We start from the raw sequence: 13,648 nt of genomic DNA on the forward strand, positions 1-13,648 counted from the left end.
GTGGACGGACGTCTCGTGACAAGAGACTGTGATCCCTCCGGAGGTGTCCGGGAATCTTCCTGTAGGACCGAGATCCTCTGTCCTAAATCACTCATTGTCTTCCGTCAAATTGCAAAACACCCGACATTTCCAAACTTAAGATTAGTAGAGAAATATCCACATGGGATGGAAAAAAAACCTGCAACATGAGGATTTTTCTGTGGATTTGTGGTTGATCTCTCCATGGATTTCACCCCTCCACAAGAAAAATAGGCGTAGATTTGAGATAGAAATGTTAAGATCTATGCTAAGGGTTAATAGCCCTGCGGAATGTGGATGAGATTCGATCACGGGGCTGCTACCCTATTGTTTCAGATCTTCCAAATCCATACAGAAATTCTGCAGCATTTCTGTCCCATGTGGACGGACCCCAAATCCGCCAAGATATGAATTTATTCCTTATAGGAACGTGTTAGAAGAAGATGAACCAAAAAAGATCAAATGATTCTTTACAGTAAAAGCATTGAGGTCACTTATCTTTGAGTAATGTCTGTCCCATGTGGACGGACCCAAAATCTGCCAAGATATGAACAATTCCTTCTAGGAACGTGAGTATTAGAGGAAGACAAAGTAAAAATGATCAAAGAATTCTTTACAGTAAAAGTACTGAGGTCACTTATTTTTGAGTAATGTGGACGGACCCCAAATCTGCCAAGATATGAACAATTCCTTCTAGGAACATGAGTGTTGGTGAAAGACAAAGCAAAAAAGATCAAAGGATTCTTTACAGTAAAAGCATTGAGGTCACTTATCTTTGAGTAATGTCTGTCCCATGTGGACAGACCCCAAAACTGCCAAGATATGAACCATTCCTTCTAAGAACATGAGTATTAGAGGAAGATGAAGCAAAAAAGATCAAAGGATTCTTTACAGTAAAAGCATTGAGGTCACTTCTCTATGAGAGATGCCACCTGCACAGAGGCAGACCTAGATAGAACAGTCCCTCTATGAAGAAGCAGTATGCTGAATCAGGCCACGTTTGCTTGTAGTCTTTAACCTTTGAGACACATTGCTCTGCATAGGAGCTGTATACACAAATTGATGGAAACATTTTACTTAAAGGGGATTGTGTAAAGCTTTTCAGTTATCCCCTATGGATAGAATAAGGGAGAACTTACTGATTGCTGGTAGTCTGACTGCGATTTTCCCTTTCCTTTTGCACTCCCCAAGACTTCACTATTGTCCGCAGTGCCATAGAGAATGAGTGGAGGGGACCTTCGCTCCATTCACAGAGGGTCTGCAGAGACCCCTTCTCAGGATTGTCTGGTTCCTAGCAGTTGTGCCCCGAGCAATTAGGGGATAACTTAAAAACTTGATAAAAGCCTTTTAAGACTATGTACAGTAAGTTGTTGCATAAGTATTCATACCCTTAAAGACCCCTGTGCTTCCCATGAACAGGTGCAATTTTCAGACATGTGAACTCTGTATATTAGGCAATTGTTAGTTATGCAATTCCCTTTCTATAGCTGCACTTATTACCCATGTAGGGTTAACCCCTTGTGTGCTGCTGACAATATCCCAAGGATCTATAGACCGAGAATCATCGGAGGCTTTGTCGCACATTCTTCGTGGTGGACTTGTATAACGGGATTACAGCCTCTTGTTATTTCGGTTCTGTCCTCGGCTGCTGGGAACTGAGGACCCTTGTCCTAGAACATTTCATAATGAGATTACGGCCGTCACATCAGCTGCATTTTCAGGGGAATTTATCAGAGAACTTTCCGGACTATTATACAAGTGACTTATGTACAATATTCTCCATTGCCCCGGACACGGGGAGCTCCATAGAAATGCTGCAGAATCGGCAATACATTCTGCTCCACCAGCGGAAATATACGAGAGTCCACCGATTTCCATCATCTACGGTACCCTATAAAGAGAAGAGCTGTGCCATGTCATGAAATATGGTTCTATCTAGGGAACCACCTATATAATCCCCATAAATATTCCTGTGCAGGAGACATGGAGCAAAAAAAGATAAGCGGCAACCAGGCTCCTCCTGCACCACTTATCTAGTGCAACGGGATAAGACAGGTGGAAACCCAACCCTGACGCTGTTCACAGATACTGGGACCCTCGAACATATTATCAAAATCCCAAAATGAGGAAATTAACTTTTTTATTACTTTTATCCCATTGTAGATGCAGAAATTATTTGATTTTATTTTCCCGTCGACTTATAAAATATTAGTTTTCTGCAGGTTGAGTCGACTTTTCAATGACATCATTTTGCGGCACATATTGTATAACTTTTATTGGAGTGAAACAAGTTTATTCTTCAGGTCATTAGATTACGACGATTCCACATTTATATCGTTACTTTTTCGGATTTTCAGCAATAAAAACACTTTTGAAAATAATTTCCATCATTGCATTCAAAGGTCCGTAACATTTCTAGTTTTACATTCCTGAACTGATTACGTGGTTTTTATAGGACTTCTGCACATCGGTGCATTTTGAAGCACATCATTTTTTTATTACAATTTATCGCATTTTTTTTTTAAATTTTTTGGGGAGGTGGAGGAAAAAAAAAAAAAAAAAGCAAAAATAGCAATGTGATAATTTTATTGCAGGGGCCGTTAGGATTAGGATACCATCGATATATATTTGTAATAAGTTCTATGAAAATATTTTCTTGAGTTGTTTTTTTTTTGTTTTATCCCACACCATACCCATAGTACCAGTATATACAATGGAGACTAAATAATGCCTGCATATTGTTACCGAAAAAAAACCCTTGTATTCCACGCCCAATATTACCACTATATACAGGAGAAATAATACTGCCTTAAAATGACTACATATTACAATGATCAAAAACCCACTGAACCGAGCCCAATATTACACCCATACAGCGACCGTACGGTGCAGATACCGGCCCAGCTGATTACTGTACAGGTAAAGTCGTCTCCATTTGGAATCATTAACTCTTTTCTCCTCCATCTGCCCCAGAACGTCATGAAGGTTTCTACGTTTCCTCTCTGCAGAATGTAACACACGGACATCTTTGGGAGATTGCTTTTCTGGCCCTCTATGGTCCTATAGGCATTCATGGCACTAGACCGTAACAATCCATCGCTGGTGCCCAACATATATAATAGTTATAGTACCGTCTACCATTACTACCATGTGACAGATCGGCGAGTGGTGCAGAGATCACTGACACCAATGCGGTCCTGTAATAGGAGCCACTGGGGTAACAAGTCCGTCCATGACATTTCTTCCCCCATCACCAGTGAGTGATATTATAGAGAAGTGGAAGGAACTGCAGTAACTCAGCCACAAAGTCGAAACCCCATAACATTACAGATTGGGGGCCGAGTGCTGAGGAGCAGAAATGTCCCCACCGATCTGCTGACCCCAGAGTCCAGACCTTCCCTGGTATAACATCAGCACAAACACTCGCCCCCACCAGAAGCTTCATGGCCGAGCAGCTGCATGCAGCCTTACATCACCAAGCACAATGCCGAGCGTTGGATGGAGCGGTGTAAAGCTGCCACTACTGGACTCGGGAGGAGACGTGTTCTGTGCAGTGACGGATCGCACTTCTCTAGCTTTGTCTGATGGAGGAGTCGGGGGTTTTGGTGATTTCAGGAGGACGTTACCCCCTGGGAAATCGTACTCTTCAGCACAAGACATTATGGATAATTGTAGCTTCAGCTTTGTGGGAATAGTTTGGGGTTCACCCTTATCTGTCCCCCATGACTGCGCCCAGTGCACAAGCTCCATACAGACATGGAGGGAGAACATGAGGGGCCGCACAGAGCCCCATACAGACATGGAGGAGAACATGAGCGGCCGCACAGAGCCCCATACAGACATGGAGGAGAACATGAGCGGCTGCACAGAGCCCCATACAGACATGGGGGGAGAACATGAGCAGCCGCACAGAGCCCCATACAGACAAGGAGGAGAACATGAGCGGCCGCACAGAGCCCCATACAGACATGGAGGAGAACATGAGCGGCCGCACAGAGCCCCATACAGACATGGAGGAGAACATGAGCGGCCGCACAGATCCCCATACAGATATGGGGACTATAACTGGAGCTGCGCAGATACATCAGTGACCCAAACAGTCAGAGCCCATTGATTTGGCAAATTAACTAGAACAGGTTAATATTGCAGGGAAACAGCGGAGTCACATAGAAAGCCACAAGGCCATTACGAGCCGCCGCGAGGCCCTTACGAGCCGCCGCGAGGCCATTACGAGCCGCCGCGAGGCCATTACGAGCCGCGACGCGGTCTCATAACAGAAGAAACTATTTCACTGCAAGATTCAGTCATTTACGGTTTCTGCACAAACACCGCGGAGGCGCAGAAGTGTGAATGCAGCCTTAGGAATCAGGAGGAACGTCACATCCCGAAGATGTATTATTAAAAAGAATAAGAAATTATACAAAAAAAATCATTTATTATATTTCCATGAATATAAAGTCTTTGCAGTTTAGATACAAAAAGTTTAAAGCTCATTTCCTAATGCAGAAAGTGTAATAAGAAAATTGCAGAAAAAAAAAAAGAAGCAAAAACACATAAATATAAGCGCAAATATATACAAAGGAGGAGTGCAACATGCAGCGAGCCCGGAGACCGGACCAAGCACCTAATTATGTCAGTTTTCTGCGAGGAGGCACAGGGTGATACAGATTTTTTTTTTTTTTTTAAATAGCACAGATCTCCCGAATGTTGTGTGTGCGGCCATTGCTTGTTCCTTAAAGGGAAACTCCACAGTCATTCTCTACGGAAGAAGATTGGCTCAAAGGCCCCTGTGTCCATCAAAGTGTTACTGAGCATGTGCAACCACCGCTCCTATAGAGTCAATGGAGCAGCGGTCGCACATGCTCACAATGGACTCCACAGGACACATGAGAAATGTGCACCATGGAACAACCCCTTTAACTCTGTCTGCAGACCGTCATTTGGACACTACAACTCCCAGCATTGCAGACGATTGCCTTCTAGATTGAGGATCGTCCTGAATGCCGGAGCGGGAGACTTGTGCCATTTAATGTGCAAATAGGCAATGTCAGAAATGTCAGTAAAAGTCAGGAAAAAACAAAACAAAAAACACACACAAATAGGAAACAAGTCCCGATAAGTCCCCGATGCTGGAGGCGGCCACCACTCTTCATCCTGCAACGATGGGTGACGCTTGGCTTCTCCAGCAGTAAATCATCTTTGGCAATGGTTTCATGAGAGCATAATTCTGCACGGACGTCAGTCCCGGGGCGACGCCGATCAGCGGCAGCACAGATCATCGCTGTCCGCCACAGTCAGGTAATAAATGGATAACGAGCAGGAGGGTTAGAAGTCTCCATCAGGTAAAGGAACTCAATGGTGACCAGGCCGGACTCTATAAAGGGGTCATCATGGGCACTAAGGCGACAGTGGCCAACTTATTAAAAACATAGATTTGCGTCCATATCTGGTACGTGTACAAATGGGCCAAGCTAGAAACGCCTACAAGTATATTACGTTAAATAGGGCATTGCCATTTAAGCAATTCTGCACTACACAGCTTTCACTTGCAGTACCATTTTTTCACCACATCTGTTGCAATTTTTAACCTAGGTGGCAATGCAACAGCGCCACCAATTGGAAAAGTAATATTTAACACGTAAACATGTGGACGCTTTGCATTGGTAACCCAGTGTCATTAATGGGTGAAGATTTTAGGGATCATTTATTTTGTCGGGGGAACTTCTTAATAACCGCTCCTGCTGTAAACGTGGATTGTGTGTTTTTTTTTTTATCTAAATTTTAAGATGTAATTAGCAGGTTTTCTGAAGTTTAGTAAAATGAATGAAAGGAACGTCTCATTCATGGAGAAGACGAGGGACGTGGTGACCGCTCTAGTCAGTATCTTAAGTTGCGAAACTTTGGTCTTTTCAGGAGCAGCATCGGCTGCTTGATCGTAGGCTTGTCTCCCAAGAGTTGGGCTTCGCTCTCGGTGGTTGGGAAGCGGCTGCGGTAGATGTCAGGATATTCTTTCTGAAACTGAAGAAGGAAAAAAAAAAAAAAATATAATGAGAATTTTGCTCTTTTCTAGTTGAATCTTTAAGAAAGATCCTGGTCAAGAGGCCACGTCCGTAGCCCATGGCCGCAGGACAGGAATGAGTCAACCTTCCCCTTGATTAGTAGGACAGATGCGATGTCACGTGAAGACACCAGGCCTACAGATCAGAAGAGGTTCTCAGGGCTCACGTCTGGCGGTCACTGGACCCTTCCATTGTGTATACAGCCCCGGTGCAGAGCCATGTGTCTCTGTAGCAGCAGACCGACCTGTTTGAGTTTCTTCTTCTTGTCCTTCATTGATAGGTTCTTGTCCTTCACGATGCTCTCCAGAAGCTCCATGATGGCGGCCTGCGAGGTCACCACCTTCTGCTCCTCGAACTCCTGTGCACTGATCTGCTTACAGAAGTAGAAGCCCAAGGCCGACGGGTCCTTCACCTTTAAAAATGAGACTTCAGTTAGCTTTGGCTCAAAGAGACCATGAACTAGCGATTCATTCTAAGACTGGATGAGAAAGAGTCCATCAGGTCAGTAATGGCGCCCAATCTTACCAGGGTGGGGGATGATGGGCAACTCTACACCAAGATCATTTATATGGATACCTCATTGTACAAAATCTTCCCTAATGGAGGATCGGGAGGCGGCCGGAGCCGGCACAGCGTCCTCTGCTGGAGACTGGTGGTGGCTTTCTGTTCTGATTGATGGAGGATCTTCCAGGATATAAATAAGTCTCCAAAGGGCAGTGAGGTCCTCTCCTAAGTGTACAATCCCTTTAAATATCATGCATTTATTTTATTCTGGTACAGAAATCCAACCCAATAACGCAGTGGCTAGCAGATTTTATTAAAAGAATATATATATATTTGGGTCGTTATTTTCCGAGGCCGTAACTTATGTATTTTTCCATCTCTATCCCTGTATAGGGGCTGGTCTTTTTTATCAGAACATTTTGGGGTACATACAATGTTTTGCTGACTCTTTATTCTATTTTTTTTTTGGTGGGGGGGGACGGGACGCGAGAAGATCTAAAACCATCAACTCGGGTGTTTCAATCATTTTACTTCTTTACCGTACAGATTAATTTTCTATTGTTATAGATGTGGCGATAGAGTGTTTTTTTTCTTCTTTTAACGTGTTTTTTTTTTTTTTTAATGTTTTGAGTCCCCCACGGGGACTTGTTCCATCTACAATATTGCAGTATTTAGCCCAAATGTGGATGGGCTTGAAGGGAGAATGAAGATGGCAGCGACAGGAGCCTAGAGTAGGTTCCTGGTCACCAGGATGATCCGTCGGCACGCGGCCTGATTGACAGCAGCGATTGGTCACTGCAGTTATAGGCCGGTGCGTGCCGTCTGTACGGTGCAGCCGATACCCGCCATGTATTTTGTGACGCACTGGTCGCGTCCTTCGTCAGGAGGGGGAAGGTCACACATGTGGTAATGGATTCCACACCTGGGCTCTCTGCAGATACTGGATGTGATCCTGGACCGCCGTCTGCAGGTAGCAGGGCACTTGCAGGATCTCCTGGTGATGGTCCATGAGGAAAGACACCAATCTTGTCGCCAACAACTCGTCCAGATCCACCTCTTCAGCGCAGCACAAGACGCAGCGGGAGAACGTCTGGATCATCTGGTAGAAAGAATATTAGACGGCAAACACGTCCGAAAACAGCGGGTACGCTGGCGACTGTTCACACACACCGACTTCTTACCAGAGATCGGGTGCCCATGGCGTCATGCAGGCGCGGCATATCCACGTTCTGGCTCATGCGGGAGATCATCCTCATCAGCAGCTGCAGCTTCCGGCGGTTCGGGGGTGGGAGAAGCAGACAGCAGAGCTGGAGGGCGTCTATGGCCACCCGCTGCAGATGGGGCTGCAGCAGACCTGAGCGACGACAGAGGGAGAAGAAAAGCTCCGTGAGCGCCAAACGTCACACAAAATAACTAAGAAGGTTGAGTAAATTTGCAAATACTTCACTGAGTGAATGCAAATTATCTTCTACTCTAGTCCCAACCAGAGCTGCACTCAAATTCCCACCGGCTCCATCCCATTGTCAGACTTTTAATGGAGCCGCACTGCAAGACCAGGCGTGACCTATTAATTGACAGCCAGGTTCTTTCTAATCTCGGGCAGCCCCTCAAAGCTCCCGGAGGTCCATTAATGCACCCTGAACTGTGAATGCAGCTTTGGGTGTGAGCAGAGAATCACAAAACAAATCAAAACAGAAAAATAAATAAAGTTGATATAAGAAAATAGCAATTACTCAGCTAATCAAGAAGATGAAAATCTGTGCAGGATAATTCTTTCCATTTTGCACATAAGGATCAGCCGTAGAAAACACCAGGGTGGACAGGAGGGGCGAGACCCCAACAGCCACCACCAGGGGTCCGATAAAGCAAAGCAGATCAGCATCTTCATGCAGCAGCTTGGCGCCGTTCACACCGTACAGTTAGTTTTCAACATGGAAACAGATAGCAGATTAACCCCCGCCTTACAGGTGGACCTGCGGTCTGCCTCCCACAATGCACTGCTCCCTGGGAAAAACCTCAGCAGCAGAAGACTACGTTTTGTGCGGTCACTTTTATATGGTAAAGCTGCCGTGGCGACGGCAGGAGGAGAGGTTTTTAGTCCTTGGAGGAACAATGTAAGGAGATTGTATTGATGACTAGAAAAGGAGCGGTCCTCCGACTACGGTGCCGATAAGAGCGGGTAGAGGGGGAGTAACCCAGAATTACAGGACCAGACTACAGCCTGAAACCATGAAGACACATAGGTCTGCATAGGAGCTGTGTACACAAAACGGCAGGATTATATTTAAGACTTTCCAGAGCAAAGGGGTCGTTAAGTATTTATAATCGTCATTTACCACTAAACTGCCGACGTCCGGTATATTCAGTCACCGACCACCGGACGGCGTGATCGTTTCTGGTGGGATTACGTCCCGTTCATTAGTCACCAGACCCCGCATGTGGCCAATCAGCCTCAGTGGTCAGATGACTGAGCAGAAAAAGGGTCACGATGGAGAAGACCACCGGAGCGTCAAGTCAGGCTTATTTCTAGAACGACCCCTTCGCTTTGGCAAGTTTTGTAAAGTTTGTGGAAAATCCTTTTAATCCGGACGATTCATTATGCAGCTTTATTTTCTACTCTAGATCCGCTGGAACAAGAAAAGGAGGCAACGTGAGAGAAAGACATCAGATTGTAGGAAAGGGTCATACAGGGCGAGCGTGAGGAGGGCAGACGGCATTAGGACCACATGCTGGATTACTAGGACACACAGGGAGCATTAGGACCACATGCCAGATTACTAGGACACACATGCTGGATTACTAGGACAAACGGACAGAATTAGGACCACATGCTGGATTATGAGGACGCACGGACATGCAGGAACATGCAGTAAATAGCATTACCCTTACTTTGAGTGCCAGTGCAGGGCGCAGCAGCGTGCAGTGAAGAAGAGTTTGTGGGGACAGAACTGGAGAGCTCCATATTGCTCTGGCACAAGCGTTTGGTGACGGCGATGCCCGGGTCAGTCACGTCGCTTCCCTCCATAGAGCTCAGGCGTTTCTGCAGTCTACCCTGACCCGTCTGCCCGGGCTTGATGGTAATCTCGGCCACTGGAGTGTTTATACTAGAGCACGAGCCAAGACAGTCGCCCATGCTGTGTGCCCGGGACAGCGTCCTGCAGTCGGCTCCGTGAGCGCCCCCTGCTGCAGGGTTGTGGCGGAGCAGTGTTCGGGCGTTGCCTACAGCAGCGGGCACAGCATGCTCGGCAGATGGAGGTGGATTTGGGGATTGGGTCACAGAATAGCTCTCGTGACTCGTTTCAGAATAGGACACATCTGCGATTCCCTCCAATGAGCAACTGCGCAGCCGGACTTTATAAGGCGCCGCGGAGTCAGTCCTGCCGTCGGCGAGGTTCTGGCAGCTGCCACCTCCGATCCTGCTCTGCCGCCTGGCGAGGGAGCTGTAAAGCTTCTCCCTGTTACTGTGCAGAGCAAAGTCCTTGTGCTCCCGGCCCAGCTCCCCGAAGCTTTGGTCGTCATCTTCCTCTTCTTCGTTGGGCACCTTCCGCACCAAGCTGAGGAGGAGGCATTCAGTGGACTTAAAGTTTGTGCTGCTCAGTTTTTGGTGCTGGGAGGACCGTGGAGCGGGCACGTCCTTCTTCACTTTGTGCTTCCGGTTGCGCCTGTGGGTTATCGTAACGTAGCCACATACAACTAACCAGGGACGAAATAGAAGTTAGAATGTGCAGCGAGCGGGAGATAAATGTGCACAACGTTAGTCGCAGGTTAGTGCGGTAGAGGCCGAGCGTGGGGGAGGGGGCGGACACCAGAGGCCAAGCGTGGGGGAACACCAGAGGCCGAGCGTGGAGGGGGGCACCAGAGGCAGCAAAACGCGTCATGCCAGTCAGCTGCAACAATCACTAAGGGTAGGAGTGTCCTGCAAAAATCCTGCCTGCGCATCATTACAAACACCTGTTCGGAAACGCTGTGCCGCTGAAGACCCCCTGCCTCTATTCGCTGTGCCCCCATTACATACAGCCCCTTCCCTCCTCTTCTGAAATACTCTGTGCCCCATTTGGTGACTTTTCCTCCTCAGTCTGCATTCTCCTCCCAATTGTGCACCATCCTGACCCCACGTAGGCCACCTCCTCAGATCAGCATAGCCCTCTCCGCACTATGGGGTGCACCACCCTTAGCCCACCTTTGGGGGGGTTGAATTGCAAAAAAAGCAAAGCCTTATGACTGCACAGGGACGGATTAGGATCAATATCACACTAGGATACAACACAAAGATCAGCCAATGAAGGGACCATATTCCTCTCCACCACCCAGACACATGCATCCTCAGTTCTGCAGAGCATGCACAACCTGTCAGGCAATTCATGCTGCCCAAACCGTGTGCAGCATGAATCGCAGCCTGGCTGCACAACGCATTTCAGAGAGAATATACTTTTAAGATTTGGCCTTGGACTATAGCAGGAAGCCAGTCCTGCGACGCCCCTTGCCGGCTCTTCCCAGCGAAACCCTACGGCCAAGTGCAAGACATCGGGGGAATCCTTTTCTATAGTAATGGGGTCTCCTCTGTTCTAGCTCTTTCGCTTGCATTTCAAGGGGAGCAATGAAACTAAGCGGTCACTTTCGCTTGCAAGAGCACTTGATCACCAGGGATCCTACGTGTCACCTGGCTGACAAACTATCACGACTCTATAGTGCAGAGAGCCCGAGGTCCACGGACTACCAGTGCAGCATCCACCGCCATGCAAGACACACAGGGTAGGACGCCTTACATGTGATGGAAGCACAAGGGGCATCTGGAGAGCAAAAGCCGCATCATCTCAGGCCAGACAGTGAGTGCCGGGAAGGTGAGTGGTGGCCGGCCAAGACTTACCCAAGATATTCACAAAAAGCTCATAATACTCGTATGTGAGCAGAGGCTCCGGGAGGTTCAGGAAGTAGTCAGCGACCGTCCGGAAGACGTCGCGCTCAAAGCCGGGATAGCTGGGCTGGCCCATGTCGTTATTTCTCGGCCCTGTGCAAAAGAGACATTGGGGGAAGCAGTCACTACAGGCAACGAGTCCAAGAAGTAAGATAAAGCGGATTAGGATTCATCGTGGCCATTGGTGCAGAATAGAACGAGAGCGCGTCAGCATTAGAGGAAGGGACTGAAACGTGGAGCAAGAGTCAGCGCTCTCCATACTTACAGTTTGCGAGACATTTCATTGCAGACAGGACCCAGTGAGGAAGATCATCTATAAGAACAAGACACATCAGCAAGACCGAGAAAGACAGACGGGTTACCCGCACCAGCCCCAAGCCGCCCCACCTGTCTTGTCTTGCAGGAAGACGACGCCGTGTTTGCTGGTGTGCGTCATGTTGTACATGATGTGTCCGGGGTTCATCTGCGCAGGATTCAGCACTTCTTCCAAGGACGGCAGCGCGAGGATTTTCTGAAGACTAAGAAACACGAGAGCAAATGAGGAAAGCAGATCTGCAACCTGGCGCTACTCAACTGCTGAGGGACTACAACTCCTGGCGGTCCGAACATGCTGGGCCTAATAGTTACTGAGAATGAAGGGGCTGCAGAGCTGCTGCGTCCAGTGCTACAAAACATGCAGCCATATCAATTCACTTGTAGGTAGCCGGGCTGCAGACAGCAACTAGCGGTCAGGACCAATAGGGGTCTGCAAAGATCGACCCCCTACCAGTCATCACGGCTGTAAGAGGCAGATGATGGCTGAATAACAACGCCATCATCCGCTGGCAAAGAGGAGCCACATCAAAGACAGGGAGCCGACATCAGGCGGCCAACGATGGTAAGGGGTGAAGGCCATTGTCCCCACAGTGTAAATAAAGAGGCTTTTATGTGCAGAAAATCTGCTGCATTTAGAAAGGTTCGGCAAAGTGAATGTGATTTCATGAAAACTCTGCCCCCTGTGCGTATGCCGACGATGTGGAACGGGTTTGCAAAATGTAAAAAAAAACAAACAAACAATTTCAAAAAGATGAAAACCCCCTGAAAGCAGCAGCTCTGCGTCAATACACGACAAGCAGGAAATCAGAAGATGACAGACGTATAGTGACAACTATAGAACAATAAGAACACGTATACACACGTATAGCAGCAGGGGGCGGTATACTTACTGGATCAGGGCGATGTTTCCCCAGACTTCTTCTAGATCCTTTCTGGTGATCTCCTTTGCACCCAGGGATCCGCGCTCCGTATCCACTTCCATTGCTTCAGCTGCTTCATTTTCTTGTTCCCCCTACACAGAACCAGAAGAGGTGAAAAATGCAGCGCCGCATCCGCACGACGACAGGCGGCTAAACGAGGCAGCGCCGCATCCGCACGACGACAGGCGGCTAAACGAGGCAGCGCCGCATCTGCACGACGACAGGCAGATAAACGAGGCAGCGCCGCATCCGCACGACGACAGGCAGATAAACGAGGCAGCGCCGCATCCGCACGACGACAGGCGGCTAAACGAGGCAGCGCCGCATCCGCACGACGACAGGCGGCTAAACGAGGCAGCGCCGCATCCGCACGACGACAGGCGGCTAAACGAGGCAGCGCCGCATCCGCACGACGACAGGCGGCTAAACGAGGCAGCGCCGCATCCGCACGACGACAGGCAGATAAACGAGGCAGCGCCGCATCCGCACGACGACAGGCGGCTAAACGAGGCAGCGCCGCATCCACACGATGACAGGCAGATAAACGAGGCAGCGCCGCATCTGCACGACGACAGGCGGCTAAACGAGGCAGCGCCGCATCCGCACGACGACAGGCGGCTAAACGAGGCAGCGCCGCATCCGCACGACGACAGGCAGATAAACGAGGCAGCGCCGCATCCGCACGACGACAGGCGGCTAAACGAGGCAGCGCCGCATCCGCACGATGACAGGCAGATAAACGAGGCAGAAACCTTATAGAAGTCCCAGAATTATCCCTCAATCCCTAAACAGCTGCACACATAAAATGTGTCCTTAAAGGGACGGCTGATAAAGGGGCTATGCCATCATGTAATGATAAGCGGGTCTGACCTCTGGGACTCCCATCGATCCTTAGAATAAAGGGGGCACAACAGCAG

General features: G+C 48.4%; 1 protein-coding gene across 3 annotated transcripts in view; it reads right to left on the minus strand.

Moving 5' to 3' along the window:
* Positions 1-4,433: 4,433 nt before the first annotated feature.
* DEPDC1 (DEP domain containing 1) overlaps positions 4,434-13,648 on the minus strand; it is a 49,070-nt gene continuing 39,855 nt past the window's right edge. Inside the window, exons 4-12 of one of the 3 annotated variants that reach the window (XM_073643874.1) lie at positions 12,702-12,823; positions 11,884-12,014; positions 11,762-11,809; positions 11,449-11,589; positions 9,471-10,274; positions 7,763-7,935; positions 7,504-7,680; positions 6,322-6,489; positions 4,434-6,036 (exon numbers count right to left, since the gene is read on the minus strand). In XM_073643874.1, the coding sequence (XP_073499975.1) occupies positions 5,896-6,036; positions 6,322-6,489; positions 7,504-7,680; positions 7,763-7,935; positions 9,471-10,274; positions 11,449-11,589; positions 11,762-11,809; positions 11,884-12,014; positions 12,702-12,823 (1,905 nt within the window). In that variant the 3' untranslated portion in view covers positions 4,434-5,895. Of the gene's footprint in view, positions 6,037-6,321; positions 6,490-7,503; positions 7,681-7,762; positions 7,936-9,464; positions 10,275-11,448; positions 11,590-11,761; positions 11,810-11,883; positions 12,015-12,701; positions 12,824-13,648 lie in introns of all 3 variants that reach the window. The other 2 variants (XM_073643873.1, XM_073643875.1) reach the window with 2 other exon arrangements.

Source organism: Phyllobates terribilis, unplaced genomic scaffold (genome assembly GCF_046119375.1).
Source record: "Phyllobates terribilis strain yellow unplaced genomic scaffold, ASM4611937v1 Scaffold_8__6_contigs__length_399053987, whole genome shotgun sequence".
NCBI classification, from domain to species: domain Eukaryota; kingdom Metazoa; phylum Chordata; class Amphibia; order Anura; family Dendrobatidae; genus Phyllobates; species Phyllobates terribilis.